This window comes from Rhinolophus sinicus, linkage group LG02 (genome assembly GCF_036562045.2).
Source record: "Rhinolophus sinicus isolate RSC01 linkage group LG02, ASM3656204v1, whole genome shotgun sequence".
NCBI classification, from domain to species: Eukaryota; Metazoa; Chordata; class Mammalia; order Chiroptera; family Rhinolophidae; genus Rhinolophus; species Rhinolophus sinicus.
In genome coordinates, this window is record NC_133752.1 from 1,630,958 (window position 1) to 1,650,705 (window position 19,748).

At 54.3% G+C, this 19,748-nt stretch overlaps 1 protein-coding gene across 1 annotated transcript; it reads right to left on the reverse strand.

Moving 5' to 3' along the window:
- Positions 1–229: 229 nt before the first annotated feature.
- NOP14 (NOP14 nucleolar protein) lies at positions 230–19,685 on the reverse strand. The gene is made up of 18 exons (XM_019711477.2): positions 19,199–19,685; positions 15,763–15,897; positions 15,112–15,253; positions 13,936–14,075; positions 13,353–13,487; positions 12,478–12,600; positions 11,564–11,695; positions 10,480–10,747; positions 9,387–9,517; positions 8,789–8,874; positions 7,763–7,898; positions 5,834–5,935; positions 5,122–5,275; positions 3,637–3,796; positions 2,560–2,707; positions 898–1,016; positions 590–745; positions 230–345 (listed from the first exon to the last, which is right to left on the reverse strand). Exons 1-18 carry the CDS (start codon positions 19,382–19,384, stop codon positions 246–248), a joined length of 2,553 nt encoding a protein of 850 aa, XP_019567036.2. The 5' UTR covers positions 19,385–19,685; the 3' UTR covers positions 230–245.
- Positions 19,686–19,748: the final 63 nt, after the last annotated feature.

Below are 19,748 nucleotides of genomic sequence, written 5' to 3' on the forward strand. Positions count from 1 at the left end.
TGGCCGAATCCCCTCAGTCCCAAACCCTGTGATTAGCCGAGGTCCATGGAAACACAGTGGGCCGGGTCATTGACAGTTTACGAGCACACTACGCTTGTGGAGAACGGTTCCCAAGTCTCAAAGCACATTTCATCAGGAGAGGTGTTGAGCAGGAACTGAAGGAGGGGAAAAAGGTCACACTGATACTACAATGCCCTTCGTTACTGCCAAAATATAACATCTCCCAGTCTAACATAAAACACCATTTATTTTTTGAACTTTTTCCTCTTCAGAGCTTTCCATTCACCTTCCTGTGTAGCCAGGCTGTTAAAAAGCTGCTTCACTTTTCGCTTTCTTTCCGCATCCCTAAGAATAGAAGGGGGAAAAAAGAAAATAAAACCCATTAGGTTTTGGAGGACAACTGTCCCCTTTTCATATCTGACCCGACAGCATTCAGAATCCCAAGGGGCCCGTGACCCCCATGTCCAGTGCAGAGGAAGGAAAAGGGGGAAGGAGCCTGCCTGGCCCGGCCCCCGCCCTCAGCCCCTGCCCAGCCGTCAGGCCCAGGGCCACGGGGCAGCACCACAGGGCACAGCACCGGCTCCCTCACCGTTCCATGATCTCCGAGAGCTGCATCCGGGCCAGGAACTGGTTGTCCTTGCGGATTTCCCGGACGGCGCCTTTAAACTCGCGCTTGTGCTTGTGGATCAGCCTCTTCCTCTCCTGCTCCTCCTTAGTGCTTCCCTGTTTTCTTCCGAACTCAAGGCTACAGCAGAAAGCCGGCGCCCAGGAGGCAACAGTCTAGTTGGCCCCAGGTCTCAGCTAGAGCCCCTACCCGTCGTGGGCTGCGACCTGTAGCCCTGAGCTCCCGGGGCCCTGCAGGAACTGGGGGTGCTGCGGGGGCACGACTGTACTCACACTTTGACCAGCCGCGGGGTGAACATTTTCAGCGGCACCGGCTTGCTCTTCTCACAGATCAGCGGCTGATAGTGCCTCCCTTGGGTTTCCATTTTTGTCAGTATGCTTTGAGACAGCTCCTGGAACACGGAGAACGGAGGTGGTCAGGGGCCCGCCCACTGTGGCCTCACGAGCTCCTCCAACAGGCTCTGTGTCCTACAGGAGGGAGGGGACAGAACAAGACCTTGCCCCCTGCAGACCTTCTTGCCATCAGTCCCCATCTGCTAAATACACGGGTGTGGGTGCATAGCTGTGCTTATAGGCGTGGCCTGGCTGTGACTGGACCTTCTATCTCCTTGCCAATGAGGGAGGGGACTGTGCAGACAGCTCTTATCTTTCCTCACACCCTGCATGTGGCAGGACTGCAGGCCCAAAGACTGGGTCAAGTGTCTGATTTAGGCACTTCCAGCATCTAGCAAACGTGAAGGCATCTTCTTTTCTAGAGAAACTGGAAGACAGGGCAGCAGTGACACACCTTTTATGGACCTGCTGGGAGTTGGGTACAGGGGAAGCCGATGGGTAGCCACCTGGCCGGGCCTGCAGTAGGCCTGAATTTCTACCAGTCTTTGTGATCTGACCTCACTTTCATCCCAAGAGAAAGAACCAGATGGTTAAGGCATTTTCATCATGGCCTTGGCTTCTAGGAGAGTTGGCTGGAGCTTCTAAGGAACTTTCTAGAAGCCAGCTCACTGATGTTGGTTCCATTCCTTTCCCCTCGCAAAGGTGTAGCACAGGCACGGCCACCCCCTGGCTCGTCTGGAGGTTCACCTCTGAGGGCCAAGTGCCCAGCCTCCATGGGACTCCACTCAAGCCATGACCAGCTCAATTCACCCTGAGTCCACCACCCATGGCCTCTGGGCCTGCCCAAATCTCGTAGGGCCGGACAGCCACTCAGCCCTTTAAGGGACAAGCCACAGACACATCTATGGTAAGTGGATACAGGGTGGAGACCTTCCAACCTTCCACAAGATGACGATGTCCTCATGGCCCGTATCCTAGGGGGTCAGAGGTACGACAGCATGACGTGCTGAGTGGTCATGCCGTGGAGAAGAGGCACAGAAAGCGGGGGGGTCAGTACGTGGCTGTAAGGAGAGCGTCCCAGGCCGAGGGAAGGGCACGTGTGAAGACCTGTGTGGAGGTCAGAGCGTGTGAAGGGGACGGCGAGGCTGACACTGGAGGGATGACTTCCCTTAACGAGGTCCCAGGCTGGTGTGGAAAGACGGGAAGTCGGTGCGGAATGGCAGGAAGGCAGAGCTAAAAGGCTGCGGACGCTCATTTAGACGCACACGTGGGAGCTTGCAGGTCAGACAGAGGGAGCCCTTCTGTTGTCTTGTATAGGATGGTGGGACTGTCCTTAGAAAACCTGTGTGGCTCGGGAGGGCAGTAGGCAGGCAGAAGGGAGCACATAACGTGACAGCTCTCAGATGACCCAGGCCAGACTCAGTCCAGCAGCTACTCTCAGTCTCTCACCATCGTGACTCTATTTCCCATTTGTGCTTCTAACTTGCAAAAATGGTGTCATTGATGACCTGGCCACAACCCCAGGGGCAGGAACACCACTCCCTGCTCCCCGGCATGGAAATGGCCGAGCCGGACTGAGTGTTGTCCTGGCAAGGGCCTCACCTGGAGCTCGCGGGGGTGACTGCCGGCGGCCAGGTGCTCCGTCAGGAGGGCTTTGAGGGGCCTCGTGATGTCATGGAAGGATGGCAGTGTGGCATACATGAGCATGCAGTGCTTCACCAGAGACAGGCACACGGCCAGGCAGGACAGCCTGTGAGGGCGAGAGGCAGCTTCAGGGACCGAGGTAACAAGCCCGGCAGAGGCCAGAGTCTGCTGCTCACAAGGCTGGAAAACACGACTTGGGCCGTGGTCGCCGGGGCCTGACGGCGCCAGGCGCTGAGGAGCACAGCACGTGCCCTGACAGGAGAGTATCGTGGGAAGCACGGCAGCTCGGAAGCAGAGCCGCCTACGTCCGCTTCTAAATTACTATCTGAAAGATCAAGCAGGTATATTTTGGAAACAATACACACATTCTGGGAAAGTCACCTTTTTCATGGAAATAATCGCCATCAGGACCTGAACAGACATTTTTCCAAAGAAGACACACACATATGGCCAACAGGCACGTGAAAAAATGCTCAAGGTCACTGATCATCAGAGAAATGCAAGTCAAAACCACAACAGGATATGACCTCACACCCAGTAGGACGGCTACTGTGGCTGTTCTCAAAAAGCCCAGAAAACAAGTGTCAGTGAGGACGTGGGGACACTGGACCCTCGTGCACTGTTGGTGGGAATGTAAAATGTGGTGCAACTGCTGTGGAAAAAGTATGGAGGTTCCTCAAAGAATGATAAATTGAGTTACCATATGATCCAGCAATCCCACATCTGGTTATGTTCCCCAGAGTGAAAGCTGGGTCTCAGAGATTCCACACACCCGTGTTCACAGCTGCAGCATTCACAAAAGCGGAAACGTGGGAGCCTTCGAATGTCCACCAACAGATGACGGACAAGCAAAGGATACGACATCACACACAAGACCCCACCACCCACAAACAGATGAAGCTGGGGCACCTTGGCGCAGGCTCCTAGGTGGCGCCCGGCTCCTGGCGGCCTCTGAGGCCTGGACTGGCACCGAGGGCCCTGGGAGCTGCTGCACGAGCACAGGTGCCACTGCCCGGAGGCCGGTGCCCGGCATACCTGGTGTGGTTGGCCTCCGTCTCTGTCGGGGCGTTCAGGCCACTTGCCCAGAGGAGGGCGAGGCTCCTGCGCTGCCACGTGGCCGTGTCCTTCTCATCAGACACGACGAGCAGCTCCGAGTTCTTCCCAAGTGCTCTGAAAGGGTGCACCGGAGCGTAACCTGAATGCGTGGGACAGCGACACAGACCGCCTGTTACTGGGCTTGCGGGCAGGCTCGAAGGGCGAAGCTGCAGAAGGTTCCCTCTTCAGAAACACGCACTGATTTTTACTACACAGACACGGGTGACGGCCTCGGCAGGGGTCCTGGGGCCACGTCCACAGACAGACCAGATCCTTGCCCGTACGCAGGAATAAGTGGATCGAAAATTAGGAGAAACAGTGGGTGACAAGAGAGGCCGACGAGGGGATGGAGGTCAGCTGGGAATGCTGGGGGGCGGGGGGCTGCAGAGCGAAGCCAGCAGAGGCCCTGGGGTGTGCAGGACGTAACCCATCACCCAGAGGAGCAATGAGGAACAGGAGCGCCCAGCGGGGCGGGCAGAGGAGTGTGGTACAGGAACAGAAAAGGGGGCAGTAGCCGGGCAAAGGGGGAGGGGCAAGTGGCTGACAGCAGCTCGCCCACGCGCTGCCTGACCCACATCCAGTGCATTCTACACTTCGCCCTGACCGCACCCATCTTGACGGGTTTCCCTGGGGGGACTGTGCCTCTCCTGTGCCCACCACGTCAGCACACAGTACAGGCGCAGTCAGGGAGCAGGAGCCACACGCAGGACAGTGCTTTATGAGTTAAAGCAAAAGGACCAAGGGCCTGCCAGACACCTTCAGGCATAGTTCCTAGGTTTGGAACAGCACTGCCCCACTGGGCCCTTAGGAGGCGCTCAACACCACAGACGGGCTGGAAGTGGGAGATCTCGGTCTTGTTCTTGAGACAGAACCTACAGACATGACACAGCGAGGGGACAAAGGCCTAGCGAGTCCTTGGTGGTCCCATGAGGGGAGCAGCGAGGGGGAGGAAGGTCTGGGAGGGTGCCTGGGCGACATCATGGGGGCTGCCTGGAGGAGGGGAGGGGGGTAACTGAGAAGGCCAATAGCGCTGAAATGTTTTCTCATCAGAATACGGCTTTTGACTCTCTCCTTCCAGAATTTGGAGCCCGTAGGCGCCATCCAGAGCAGTGCTGCCCACGAGACATAAGTGAGCCACACTAGTAACACATTCTTGTTGCCACCTTCAATGTACTTTACATGCAGAGCACGCATCAGTTCAGAATGCACATATCAATTACCATCCTGATCTCTTCCACATGTGGGTGTGTACACATGGCCACACGGAGAAAAAAGCTACTCTGGATGATAGGATTTCAGACATTTTTGTCTTCTTTCCATTTTTCCATATTCTGAACTTTCTACAATGAGTATCGGTTACTTTCAGAAGTCTGTAAAAAAAATTCTAAAGTATAACACATTTGAAAAAGCTTCAAATCAACTCACCTTGGCTTTGCTTATTTGGAGTTGCTATGTAAAGAATCCCCAGGAGGAAATTAATCAGCTCAGGGACGAACCTCTGCGACAGTGACACGTAGTCCAGGAACACGCAGCACACAAACAGACCCTTCACAGCGTCTTGGAGAGACAGGACGGGGCACTGGAAGGAATGGGCTCGGTAGAAGTTGCCACACGTGGCTCCCAGGTGAGCCGCGTACCCTGAGCTTCTGCACGGAGGGGACCACCCCTCCCAACGGTGGAGGGTCAGCGGGCTTCAGGCACAGAGCTTTGTGCATGCTGAGGCCCTTTTGAGCGGACAGCCAGTGACTGCAGCGAGCGTGCATGGGTGTGAGCTGCCTGGGAAAGGAGCTGTTGGGACTTTGTTAAAGCTGAAAGCGGGACAGAGCCCATGTCGGACTTGATGCCCTCTTCACTAACTAGAAAGGTTGTTTGCTGGGATCACACCCTGCTACCTGCAGGTGCTAAATTAGACCCCCCACCCCAGCCCGTCTGGGGCTGCTGGAGCCGGGCTCTGGGAGGGGGCTGGGGCCGCTTCTGACCTCAGTCCCATCTTGTCATCCTGACGGGCCCTTTTGGATGAGCCTGTCTTACGCCTGACCCCAAAGGCCAGTCTCCATGGCCTCACTCAGCACGGCCCCAGGAGCCGCTGGCTGTGATGGAGCAGGTGTGACCATGTACGAGTGCAAGTGGGACGCACCTTTGTGAGCAGCTGGCTCAGACACACCAGCGTGGGGGTCACGACAGGGTGCCAGAAGTCAGAGGTCGGAAACAGCATCCCAGCAATTTTCAAGTAAATGAGCTGGAAAGGAAGTGTGATGACACAGATTAAAGAAGGAAAAAGAAGTTTAAAATGCTGCGTTTGAAAAGGCCCAAGAGTAAAACAGGCTTGCAACCTCTATAGTGTGGTGCTGTCACCGTGGCCTCTTGGCCAGGGCAGGCCTCGCAGGTCGGTGTCAGTGTCCCCTGGACCCTGTCCCATACATGCTGCGTGCCTGTTCTCTCGCACACCACAGACGGCCGGCCTCTTCTGGGATGTGCAGGCTTCCCTGGTGGACCAGTGCGTGGGCACAGGATGGGGCTGCACTTTCTGGGGAAGCCCAGCAGGGTTTATGGCCCGTAAGGCTGGGCAGAGGTCCCTACTACCTGGGCGCTCATGACCACCTGCCCCAACTCAGCAGGAAGCGGCCCAAGGCTCTCGGGCCCACACCGTGAGTCCTGCTCTGAGCTGTGAGCTCAGAGGGAAGAGGTCCTCTCCCTCTGGGACAACCTCACAGAGCCTGCTGGGCAGAATAGCAAGCCCACACGTATACCTCGTTGGGTCACTGTGAGGATTAGGTACAGTATACCCATTATACAGATGAGGAAACTGAGGCTCCTGGGGGAGCGGAGCTGGGAGCTGCGGGCACTGTTCTCTGAACACTGTCATTTGCTCTCTGCCATCCTGAGCTGAGATCCATCCCCTCACCTGCTCATCACGTGACAAACGGACCCCAGCGCTTCCGGACTTGGTGTGAGCAACAGTCAATTGCTAATGGCAGTATTTCTTTGAAGCTGTCAAGGTCTAATGTCATATCAGGGAGTAATGCAGGTGAAGCGAGACTTAAAATATGTCAAATCAGGGTGGTACAGCCTGGTGGTGGGGTGGGTCTGGACCAGGCTGGGAGACCCACTCCACCACACCCCCAAAGAAGTGGGGAGCCTGTGCCATCTCCAGGACATGAAGCTGCCTGGACTACTTTCTCCCAAGATGACATTTAAAAACAAAAACATGGCTGTTTTGTCCTAGATGACGATGGTAGCAAGCTGTTACTTTTAGAAAACTACCATGGGTCAGGCATAGCCTACAGGCTACCCCGATACAAGGCACCAAAAAGGCAGGCATTGTTGTAACTGTCACTGCCGCTTACAGACAAGGAAAGGGGCCAGGACCCCACAGCTCAGACAAAGGAACTGGGCTGAAGGCCGGGCAGCCTGCCATGTCACCGCTACATGGCCTCCTCACGAACACTCCTGGCAGAAATGGGCTCTGAGGAGGCAGAGGCTGGATCTCCTTGCCAGGGCTCCAGGTACCCCTCAATCCTGGCTAAATAGGGAAAGGTCTAGTGAAGACACTGGGTGGAAGCTCCCAGAAGAACTGAAGTCACCAGCAGTGGTTCACAGACACTGGCTCGGACCCTATTTTGTGGAGTCTATTAAAACCAAGAACATAAATCCTGTTAAAAATTTTTAAGTTTCTGCTAATAATTGTTAATTTATTTCAACACAAAGACCTGAAAATGGAATAACTGAACAAGTGTTTCCTCAAAGTTACTGAAGTTGACAATACCACTCATGGCTGTCATAAAACTGTTCTAATGTCTCCTAGTGAATGAAGAGACGAGAGGGAGCAAAACCAGCCGCAGGCGTGGGTCCTCAGGAAGGCAGCTCCGTTTGCCTTAAGACCTCCTTGCCATGAAGGCTCAGCACAGCCTGATGCGTACGCAACCAACCCGTGTCGTTTGATGCACACACTGCAGGTCACTCCGGGAGCGCTAGGGACGGCCCACCTACCGAAGCCATGCCATTCGCTCAGTGCAGTCCTGGTGGCCACAGCCCCACGACCGGGTCAAAGCGAGCCCCAGCTTACCACGTCCAACCCGGGAAACGCGGCTCGACCTTTCGCCTCAATCATCCCTTCCATCTCGTGCATGGCGTCTCGGAGGACAAACTTTATTGAGTCACCTGCAGACTCAGGAAACATCTGGCACAGGTTGTATAAATGCCTGTTAATCAGAAACACAAGTCAGGGGCCAGTGACTCCAGGTACAAAAACACTCTCAGAAAACCCCGAACCTCCCATGATACCATTCTCCTGTGAAGTCACCTGCTGACTGTAAGTTTGAACTGAAAACCCCTGGATGAAGCCACTTTTCCTGTTGCTGCTACGTGGCTGGCCTTCCTGGCGAGCCAGAGTTTTGTAGTCGATTTAAAACAATCTATACTGTTTTGCCATTTCCTAAAAACCTGGCCGGGACCTCCAGTAGGAGGAGTTCTACCTGTGGTAACTGTGGGGAGCACAGGCCACGTGCCCGATGTGGACGACAAGTGTCAGGCGCCTGACCGTGAACTCCAGACTCTGCATCAGCACTTCTGAAACGGCAGGAGCTGGCTCGGCACCACGAGGCCACACGCTGTCACTAAGCCTCCCAGTTAGAACTCCCCGCCATGCCTCCCCCCACCTACCACGGGGCCACCAGCCACCACGGGGTCTCCGCTTCATGGGGGTTTTAGTGCAGGGAGGGTCTGGAAACTGGCCACCGTCCCTGCACAGGGCGGTAACAGACAAGATGACATGCTTCCTAAACGAAGCCTGGTCTCACTGAGGTGAACACCCGGGGTGACACTGGAGCCTGAAATTTCACTGGCTAATGAAACAGAAAGTTGGCCACCGAATAGTATGATCAAATCTGACGGGGTTCACTGTAGCTACAAACCCTGCTCTGGGCTGGGGAGCAGCTGACCTGTCCCACACGCTGTCACAGCTGAGAGGACGGCAGCTGGTGCACACCGGGCAGCCCGTTTCCAAGGCCGACCTTAAAAGCGCTGTATTCTTATGACCCTAAGCAGGAGGAACTTGTTCAGCTCAGCCCCACAGCCCACGAGCTTTACTTACACAACCAACTTATCAATTATTCTGAGGTCTGGTGGGTCGTCTGTAGCCACGTCGCCAACGTATTCCAAAAGGAAGCCAAACAGTTTCTGCAGGAACACGATGGAACGGCTCAGTGCTAACCTCAGAACAAAACCACGGGCAGCCCACGCACGTCACCACAGTCGGGGTGGGGGGGCTCAGGGCTACCGATGGGTAGAGCACCCCGCTGATCCCCAGGGGGAGCACACACGAGAGTGGGGTCGGGCGTGCATCTCTACAACGTGGCAGACGACACCTCCATCTTACAAGAAAACCAAGGATGCACCCAAAGTGGGCCTTGCTCAGTGACTGACTGCAGCATGTGCAGAAGGGACAGGCTCGTGCTGTCGCCCATGTCCCTGGCTCAGTGTGAGGCAACAGTGCCTGCCTTCCTGGGCCTGCTGTGGGCCTCAAGGGTGACGAATGTCAAGGCTTGCTTCTCTGACTGCTCCAACTCCCAGGCATCACAGCCCGTAGCACGTGTGAGGGTGACATGTGCTGGGTGGCCTGCAGGCCCTGGCAGCCCCCGGTGGGCCCACCCTCTACCCCCAACCCTCCACCTGCCTTTCCGCCTACGTACTTCTAATTTCGCTTTGTTTCCCACGGCGAGACTTGGGTGGTTGCATTTCTGAATTCTCTCCACCACCAAAAACTGCTCTTCCACGGATTTTCCTGACAATAAAGACTTCAGCTCCTCATAGGATTCTGGAGCTATGAAAAACACGGAGCACACCGCACACTTAGCATTTGAAACGAGAAGGACAAGAAGGACGCAGGTGCCTGCTAACAGAAGCAAAACCAGCCACAGCGGAAGCAATATTGCTTCTTCCGCTTTACCAAGCGATAGCTTAATGTCTGTCTGTGACACACAGATCTCATCTCACATTGTAATGCCAGACACATCCCACGCGTGCTCTGTGTGTCCTGTGAGCTCTGATTAACCTGGGCTCTCAGCGAGCAGGCCCGAGGACAGATGCCATGAAGAAATGACCGGCAGCCTTTGCTCTATCAGGACTCTGTCCAAACACCCAACACGCAGTGAGGCCAGGTGACAGAGTGGCAGCTTTTGTGCCCAGACTGGTTCAGAACGAGCTGGAAAGAGCCACGTCACTGGAGCAGTGTCGCCACCTGAGACTCCCATGGAAGCCAGCCTCACCCGTGACTTCGTCCTCTCCGGAAATGACTGAAGTCACAGGACCATGTCGGACTACGTGCCAGAGAAAACAACGTACTTTATCCCACGTCAGATGTTTTGTGGCCGAACAAGTGTGCCGAGATGTGAACACAGGCAGCCTTCCCAAGGCCACTCACTCACCTCCCGGCCCCTCCCTGGGTCTCCATGGCAGCCGCCCGCCCACCACAAAAGGCTGACCATTTAAAAACAGCAGGGAGATGCTGCTATGGAAAGGTGTGTGTGTGCCGTCACCTGCTGACGACCCACAGAATGCTGCGGGCACGCAGCCAGGGCTAACCCTCATGCCAGGGCCTGGGTCAGGCCCCACGGTGACACCAGACACCGAGGAGGAAGATGGCCGTGCCCATCTAACAGCCAAGACTTAATAGACAGATCGTGTCCACCCTGTCCCCACGCCACATGCGCAGCCCCAGCATGGCAGGCTTATCGCCAGGCTGGGTGTCCTCCCGAAACCTAAGAAAACCCGATTTTGTGTCACCTGCAAATGTATAGGGCAGCTCAGTTCTTGCAGCTTCTCGAGCTTCCAGGTCACCGCTTGCCGACCTCTTCCCAGGAGCCCGCTGCTGCTCCCGCGTCGGCCTCTCACTTTCCTCCTCGCTTTCTACGTCAGGCTCCAGGTCCGAGTGGCTATCCGCGCCACCACTGTCCTCTGTGTCCTCCTCACTTGAGTCCTGGCCCTCTTCCTCTGCGCTCTCACCGTCACTGGCTGCCTCGCTTTGCTCTCCTTCGACGTTCATTTTTCCGTCCTGGGACAGAATGCCGGAAGCACAGGCGTCACGAGCCCAGAGACACAGTGGTCGGGGCACCTGGTTACTACGTCAAATGCTGTGCACACGGTGCTTTATTTCACTCGCGTGCAAGGAACACAAACACTGTGCTGCAGTTGTCCACTGGCCATGGCTTCCCTGCTCACCCCCTTTGAGGCCACCCCGGTCCACAGGGCTAAAGGCCTGGAACACGTTCTCCCAACCCTGCTGCCAGGACCCGGTGTGCCAGCAGCTGTGCAGCAGCCACCACTGGCTCTGGGGCTGGGGAACAGCGGGGTCAGCCAGGGCTTTCTGGTAGTTGGGCTGTACCTGGAAGAAACCCTGTCCCTTAGTGTTTTGGGAGCACCCGGTTCCCTGCCTCGGATCTTCTTCTGCCCAATACACCTGCCTGCCCTAACCCTGAGGGGTACACTTTAAAAGGGCTTATGGGCCTTACGGAGTTTATGAATGAACACCACCCCAGCATTAGAAAAGCACGTATTGGACTCAGAAGTATTCAGGACGCTCAGCTCTAGTGAGCTGCCCGGTGTCAATGCTGAGTGCACGCAGAACTCAGACACCAGTCAGAAGCCAGAGGAGCCTGGTCGGCCCGGTATTATCTGCGTTCCTGCTCCAGACACGGTGAGAACTATGTCACTGTCTGCTCCACAGTCTCGGTGTCTGATACGCCATAAACACCCAAAGAACTGCAGAGACTTTCAAAAAGACAATTTTCATCTGTGACGAACCTACTAAAGGAAACACCGGAAAGTGTGTTCTTTTCAGGCAGAAAGCAAAGAAAGGCGAATGTCTTACTTTGTAAGAAAGCAGACGCCTGTCGTCTTTGTCTAGTATGAAGCCGTCACTTAAGTCATCTGCAGACACGTGTTTCGGTTTCTTGGTGTTTTCGTCCTCGTCCTTTCCAAGCATTCTTCGGAGCCTGTCAGCCTGAGGGACGGAGCGAAGCCATGTGACGTGTTCATCGCACAAGTGACAAGGAGCCAGCCTGGCCTGCTCTGTGGCAGCCCTCAGAGCTCTGGCTGCCTTTAGGCTTCTAGCAAACATGCTGACATTTGGTTGTATCAGGTCAAAGACTCTTCTTAACAAAAACAACAAACACTGTGGCAGAAACGTCTTCCAATGACAAGAAAGGCGAGCCCATTACTCTGGGGTCTTCCTGGTCACATCATGCCAGCCCACCTGATTGTCCCCAGCCACTTCACAGAGCGTGGACAGCTTACCCTGAGGTTGGCATGTGGCCAAACCAGCAGCCTGACGCGTATTATGTGAAAACACACCGGACATAGGAAGAGGCCCATGGAGAGGGTAGAGTAAGAAGGCCAGACGGGGGACAGCGTGTCTCGGTTTCATTTTTGTTTCCATACAATGACATTTAAAAACCCTTTTTTAAGGCACAGAATAAAGTAGAGAAGGCAGTGTACTATATTGTCAGCACCTGTTTTAGGTGAAGGGACTGTAAGAATCATCGATTGTTTATTTGGCATGTCTGGGCATTATCTGAACTTTCTTGCTTTTATAATCAGAAAATACGTATGTATAGTAAAATAAACATAAACTTTAAATAGCCTAAAAAGATTTCATTGATTAAAGCAGAGCTTCTTCGCCCACCTTACAAAACAGAGCAACAAGGCCCTAAACGAAGGTCAGAACAGCCCCCTTCCCCCCGCCCAGCGCTGGGGCTGCCCAGTGCTGCCTCCCCAGCCCCACACCTCCAGCTTCTGGAGCCGCTCCTCTTCCTCCCTGGCCAGCTCCTCTTCCGTTTTCATCCTGTTAGAGGGCTGTGCCTTCATTTCAAAGCCAAGCTCACGAACCACCATGTCATATGCATCAGGCTGGGGCAGAAAGAAAGAACGTTTCATTTTTCAGAAGGAAAAGGCCTACACAACTGGCTTCCTGCACTTCCAGCCATGGACACACACCATCACGGAAGACACTAAAGCACTTCTTGAGCCTTTTCTCCTTGAGAGGAAGCTCAAGAAGCTTCTCCACAGTGCTGAGGACATTTTCAGGTCATACAGGACTTCCCGCGTCTAGAAAATTCTCCTCAAAATATATCTGTATTAATAAAACTAAACATTGCTCATCTAGGTGTCAAGCCCCTAAAAGAGAGCTCAGGTGAAGGTAATAGCAAGGGTAACCCACAAGGACATCCTGACAGCCACGTGACCAGGTGATCTGGTACAAGCCTTGCTATTTCCTAGAAACCAGCTACTCAGATGAATGCAGCTTTGTCAACATTTTAGACTAAAAGAATGCACCGGGAACCAAATAAGTAAATGTATTAATTCAAACACCATCTGACAGTCTCGCTGCCGAACTATTTCTCATACCAAGAAATAGCTGTTTTCTTTAGTTTATTTTTGAGTAGACATTGAAGTAATTTTTAGTTTATCTCTACCCCGATATAACACATATCAGATAACCTGATAACAGTTCAATGGAAACTTGGATCCTAACAGAAACAGAGACCGCAAGTTGTTGCGGCCAAGGCCACAGACCAGGAGGACGCCTGGCCACCACCTTTTCTCCAGAGAAGGTCAAGTGAGCAGTGAGCTCCGCGTTCGTTTCAGCCCCTCGGCCCTACCTCCGGTTTCCCCTTTGTGTCTCTGTTCTCTGACTTGGGCGTCTTGTGTGCCAGGAGAGCCTGGATTTCCTTCCAGTCTTGGTCTAGCTTCTCTGTGAGCTCCAGGGCGTCTTCTCGCTGAGCTTGTCTCTCCCTCTGGAAAAGAAAGCAGACACAGGTGCTCCATTACTGCTTGGCTCCGACGGGCGGCCTGACATCAGCGTCCAGCCTACACGTAATACTGAATGCGTCAACAGAGAAGAAACCACAGGACATTGGTGTCTTAGCTGCAAAGCTACCAAGTCTCCCCACAGAGCCCTCGTTTCCTGCCGTGGACTGCTCGTGCTAGTGCAAAGCGGTGCCAGTCCCAGTACCTGTGAAAATGCTGCAACCAACCAAGTAAGCAACTAACAAAACCCCAAACCCCAAAACATCAGAGGTGCACGCTTGACAAAGTCTCAAATACTCCTATTGAAAACGGATGCTTTTCTACGTTCACAGACAGCAGTACACAGCCTGGAAGTGTGCAGGGAAAGAGAGGTGAGAGCATCTGGGGGTGTGTCTCGCGAGGGAGCGCCCCACGCCCACGGTGTAAGCAGCGCACCTTGTCCTGCTTTGACTTCGCCACGAGCTCCTCAATCAGTTCTCTGCGTGATTTGGGTCTCTCCCCGTCCCCGCCTGGCAGCTGCGCTGTCTTCTTATGAAGGAGCCCGCCTCCTCCAAAATGAGCCGCTGTCAGCTCGGCTAGAGACAGAGCAGAAAGCACAGCCGTGAAGTCCGGGAGCGGATGTCACCGCCTTCTGCCAACGTTTCTCCAGGCGCAGTCCTGAGGGCTGATCCCACATTCAAGGAAAAGTCCTCACACCCAATGGCTGGCCTGAGACCCTGGGCACAGGGGCACTTAAGGAATACCCAAGGTGAGCCACTCTTTCCACGAAAACCCAGAGACAGAAAACCACCCGCCTGCCACGATCCGAGGAACGGAAACACCACAAAAAGAGGACCTGTTTAACTGCATTCAGACCTCATGAGAGCGGCAAATGCAGGAAAGCGAGCTAGAAGCTGAGCCCTGGGAAGGGTAGTCGAGGACCAGGGCCACTGCCACCCTCCCACCCCTCACAGCTCCTCTGACAGCGACAAGTCATTGCTCCCCAAACAGCCTGAGTTACCAGGCAGACGACAGAAAGAAAACACGTGGGCATCAACCAGTTGGAGTGGAAAGAAAACATCCAATTTCTTGGATGAGAAAATGGAGGCAGGTGGTAAGCAATTTGCCCCATATCTCACGCCAGCAACAGACACAGAACCTTTTAGGCTGCCTTTCCAGCTGCTGGCCTTCTCACTCTACCCACCCTCGGGCCGAGCTGGGGTCCCCAGCCCTGCTCCCCAGCAGGCCGCACCCCAGCTCCAGCCCCCTCTTGCTCTAATCGTGCCTCCTTGCTGAAGCTGCCGCCTGGTTACATCAAACTACACTTGTACCTGTGCAGGTGGACACGTCCCCTTGCTTCTCTGAGCTCCTGGGTGAAATGGCCTAGAGGATTCGGGAGTGCTTTTTCAGCCTCCGAAAGCCTCTGTCTACCTACCTTATCTAGCTACATCTGCATACACACCTTCTTAAAGGTCTAAAATTAGAAAAGTAAGAAAACCCTGTTACATGTGGAATTTCTGGAGAGGTTCATGATCAGTGGCACTTTTACCCGACACTATTTCTCAACGTCTCCAAGAAGGGCAGGAACAAAGTCCAGTACTGAGCAGACTGTCCCCTCGTCCCAGCCCTTACCAGACAGCGTTCCTCGTTCCTCGGTGTCACTGTCACTGTCAACAATGTCATTGTGCTTTTCGATGTCCGCCAAAGACTGGCCGTAGTGAGTTAATTCTTCATCTTCGTTTAGGTTGTAGATGTTTTTTTTTTCATGTTGTCGCTGACATAGGGGAAAAAAAAAATCCGTTCCCTAAAATGTTCACATCCATTTAATAGCAAAACCCAATTGTTTTTCTATTACTCGTGCAACGTGACAATGTAGCCTAAGCAGCTTTAAGATTATTCTGGATCATGTGAGTCATCATTCAGATATAAACAGAACCCGCAGAAGTCAACAGACCAGGCTAAGCTACTGGTCTCTCATGCGGCTTTTCTCACCAGGAAGGTTCCAGCACCCACTCACTCTCCACCCACCCGAGCTGAAGCAGGACTTTAGTCAAAACGTGAGGACACATCACTGCCTGCCGTGCACTCTGGTTAAGATATTTATCCACCTGCCTGCTACCTGCAGCAGGCTGCTTCCTCTTTGGCCTCCCCAGCCAAGGGACGGGACTGACGACCCACCCGCTGTACCTAGTGGGCTGGTGCCCACAGCAGCGTAAGTGAACTGGGAAACTGCCTTCTCCTGTGCTCGACTTCCGTGCCGAACGGCACCACTGTTCCCCATACCTGCTGTTCCAGAGCGAACCTCTTCAGCATCTTCTCCTCTGGGCTCATGCTGCTGTTGTATTCCCCAAACCGTCTGTCTGTAAACACATTGGACTTCTCTCTTTCCTTGTATTCCTTTAGTAGAGTCTGGGTTCGCTGAAAAACAGATCATAAAACAATCTCACACTGGTCCTGCCAACGCAGTGCTCTGATGCTTGCCGATCTTAGCCCCCAAGGGGGAAAGGCTTCCACAAGAGGACACTACAATGGCCCTAACAAACTGGACGATGACACACACTGCCATCTGGCCATTATGTATGCCTTAGGCCACTGAAACCAAGAGTTCCCCCAAAAGGGCCAATCTTCTGGCTGGAAAGATGGGCCTCGGTGCTGAGGGGAAGCTGGGCTGCTGCCGTGCAGTGGAGCAGACGGCAGTCTCCAGGGCGCACTCTGTACTGGCGAGCCCAAGACGGACGGTTAAAGAGAAATGCCAGCGACCAAAGATAAAGCAGAGCCTGAGGCCACTGCATCAGGTAAGGAAGCTGGAGGAGCTGGGGTCCTGGCTGAGAGGGAGAGAAATACAGAACAAGGAGCTGAAAAGGAAGCCATAATATCAGCTCCATGACCAATGTCAGGCACAGACTGTGACAGCCACGTGTTTGCTCTTTGCTGTCACATACACGCATTTATTTTATATACAGCCAATCGTCGTCACTCACGGAGTCCACGCCTACAAATCTGCCCACTTGCTAAATGCACTTGTAATCCCAGACCAGCTCCTGTGGACTCTTGTGGTCATTCACTGACATGGGCAGGAGGCCCAGGAGGTGCAGCCAAGAGTGTGGACACGGGTCCCAGTGAGGACTTGGGGAGAACCGAACCCTGTACACGGGCGATAATGCTGCTGACCTCAGGCTGCTCTGAGGGATCCCAAGAGTTCACAGAGAAGAAGGCGCAGGACGGAGTGGGCCTGCGCTAACTGCTGTGTGAGCGGGACGCTCCCGAGTCTGGGCTGGGTCCCAGCTCTGAGTCACAGAGCTGAAGACAGTTAAGCACTGCTCCGTCTCGGTTTCCTCAGGTGTAAAATGGGGCTAATCACAGCACTTGCCTCACAAGGCTGACCGAGGACTGAACGTCAACGTCCCAACACAGCGCCTGCCCCGCTGTGCGGGATCAGTGCAGTAACTTCTGTTATTTTACAGATGATAACGTGACGGCGGGGCCTGGCAGTCTCAACAGCAAGCCTGCTCTCTCTGGACCAAGTGCTGCCCTTGACTAGAGAAGACGAAGTGACAGCCCATTCACTTTTGAGGGACCCGCACAGACCGAGACCCAAGCGTACCTCGTCAGCCGTTTTTCCCACACACATATCATGACCTAACTCAACTGGACGATCTGTTTCCTCCAGACAGCTCTGAGCTCTTCGTCCTCACGCCTCATGACACCTCATGACACAGGACAACGTAGCTTCAGCTCCGCCTGGGGACGTCCTGCTCACCCTCCAGAGCTCGAGTGTGACTCCCTCTGTGAAGACTGTTCTGACTCTCCTAACTGTAACACCTTCTTCACTCTGAGCCCCGAAGCACTAAGGTTCTCCATCTAATTCCTGCAAATACTGAATTTCTATTGTGGACCAAACCCTGGGAGTTCAGAGGCAGCCAGGCCCCCTCCGGGCCTCTCACCCCCAGGCCTTCAGCATGGAGGACAGCGCTGGACCCGTCAGACACTAGAGGTCTGCACAACCTCTCCTGTTTGGGTCGTGGGGCTCGGGAAAGGACGAGTGGTGGCTTGGGCTGGCCCTTGAGAGAGGTGGGGGACAAGACCGGCCTTTGGGGCAAACTGAGTTGCAAAAGGCAAAACAAGGACAATAAGTTGGGGCCAGATTGTGAAGAAGTCTGAGAATGACAAGCTGAGAAGTCGAAGAACAATAGCTAGTATCCAGAGAATACTTACGATGGGCTAAATGTGCGATTTTATTTCTTATAGCCGCCGTGAGACACAGGATGTATGTTACCCCCACTTTAGAAATGAGAAAACCGAGGCTTAAGTGGTAAACACAAACATGCCAATTCTAGAGCCCACACGATCCGATCCCCCACACCTGCCTGGGGGTGTGTAATGGGGGACTCATCCAAGTCAGCCGCAAGTGTCTCGTTATTGAACACACTGCCAGCTCCTTGCAATAAGGATGGCAACTGGATCGCACACTGTGTGACAAAATATAGGTTACGTGCCCTTGAAGGCGGTGGCCAAGTCTTAATTTACCTTTATGTCCCCAGTAGCCAGAGCAGAGCTTAAATGTAAGTGCTCAGTGGAGCATAAAGGCTTCGCATTTGAACCAAGTGCAAGCCCCAGCCATTACCAGTTGTGTGATGTTAGGAAATTCACTTGTTCTTTTCGTGCCTTAATTTTTTCACCAACCTAATGTATCTTCCTCAGAGTAATTAATAATCAATATTGTTCATCAAACCAATGAACAGGTCTTAGAAGCTGCATCTAGGATGCCACTTGTTGAATTGAATTTGAAAGGTACAGGATACCCTGTGACCATCAACACAGGAAAGATGAAAGCTGTGACACTTTCTGTGGAAGGCAGCATTTCAGTTACCCCGCAAGGGACAGGGTGGTGTGCTTCAATGAGAGATATGCTTCTTCTTCAAACATCTATTGCATCCTACGTAATCCTGGATACTGTGAAGAAGAAGATCCATGGTGCCTAAACCTGCAGCGCTCAATCTAAATGAGGAAAGGTAAAACAGGTCTGTAAGATGCCACCGTAGCACCGGAGTGATTACCTGTCTACCTACCTTATCTACTTACATCTGCATATACACCTTCTTAAAGTTCTAAAACTAGAAAAATAAGAAAACCCTGTTTCACGTGGAATTTCTGGAGAGGTCAATGATTAGTGGCACGAGTGTGCTGGGTCTCGAAGGAGGGGCAGTTTTCCAGGGGAGGTCATGCCAGCCCACGCAAAAGCCGAGGCATGAAGACAGTCTAACTGATACGGAATACATATGCTGTATGACACCTGGCTGTGCCAGGCACTCTCCTCAGGACTCTAAATGAACGCATCTGGTCCTTCCAACAGCTCTAGGATGTAGGTATTATCGTGAGCACCATTTTACAGATGAGAAAACTGAGGCGCAGAGAAGTCGCCAGGTTGCCCAAGGCCTCCTGGTTAGTCAGTGTGTGGCCCAAATCGTGGCCGTCCGGCTACTGAGTCTGTGCTGCGCCGGAATTAGTTCAAAAATCACGCAGGGGCAGAGGCGTGTGGTGTGGTGGTCGGGTCCGAGCCTGGGGCAGCGGGGAGGTCGGGCGCGCTGTTGGGAGCAGCTGGCAGGCAATCTGCGCTCCCGAAAGAACGAGGAGGGTGCGGCGCGGTCGCTGCTCTCACGCAGGCCCAGGACAGGGACCCCCACCAGGGAGCGCGCGGCGGGCGGGGGCCCCCGCTTACCTTCTGGATGGCTCTTGCGCGCGACACCCCGGGCAGCCCAACGTCGTGGCGAGTCTTCCTGCCCAGGATCTGGAACTTCTGCCTGTTGACTTTCACTTCGAACGGATTGGGGTTGGGCCTCGCCCGGCCGCCCCGCGCTCCCGCGGGGGCCTTGGGGCGCGCCCCGGCCGCCTTAGCCTTTCCCATGGCGTACACTCACCGCACCCCAAGACGCCCGACTCCGCACGGCCTCAGACGCCCAGAGGAAGCAAGGCGATGGCCAAAGACAGCCGGCGGAGAGCGGCTGACTCCAGCAAACACGTGCGGGGCCCCGGGCGCCGCCGCGCCCTCAGGTCGCGATAACAGCCGGCGAGAAGCGCAGACATCCGGCTCAGCCTCCTCGCCTGCAGGCTGAGCGACTACACCTCCCAGCAGGCCACGCTCTCCCGACGCCCGCGGCCTCCGCGCGCGGGGCCTTCTGGGAGCTGTAGTGTCCTGCGCGGCGCCGCAGCCTCCTCCTCAGGCGCCGGGTGAGGGGAGCTCGAGCGCCCTCCTCCGGGAAGCCGTTAGC

Coding starts and splice junctions, on each gene's coding strand:
- NOP14 (XM_019711477.2), bottom strand. CDS start 19,384: ATGGGAAAGGCTAAGGCGGCCGGGGCGCGCCCCAAGGCCCCCGCGGGA. Junction 7,899..8,788: donor ATAATTGATAAGTTGGTTGT/GTAAGTAAAGCT, acceptor TCTGATTAACAG/GCATTTATACAACCTGTGCC. Junction 3,797..5,121: donor TCCAAATAAGCAAAGCCAAG/GTGAGTTGATTT, acceptor CCACGCATTCAG/GTTACGCTCCGGTGCACCCT.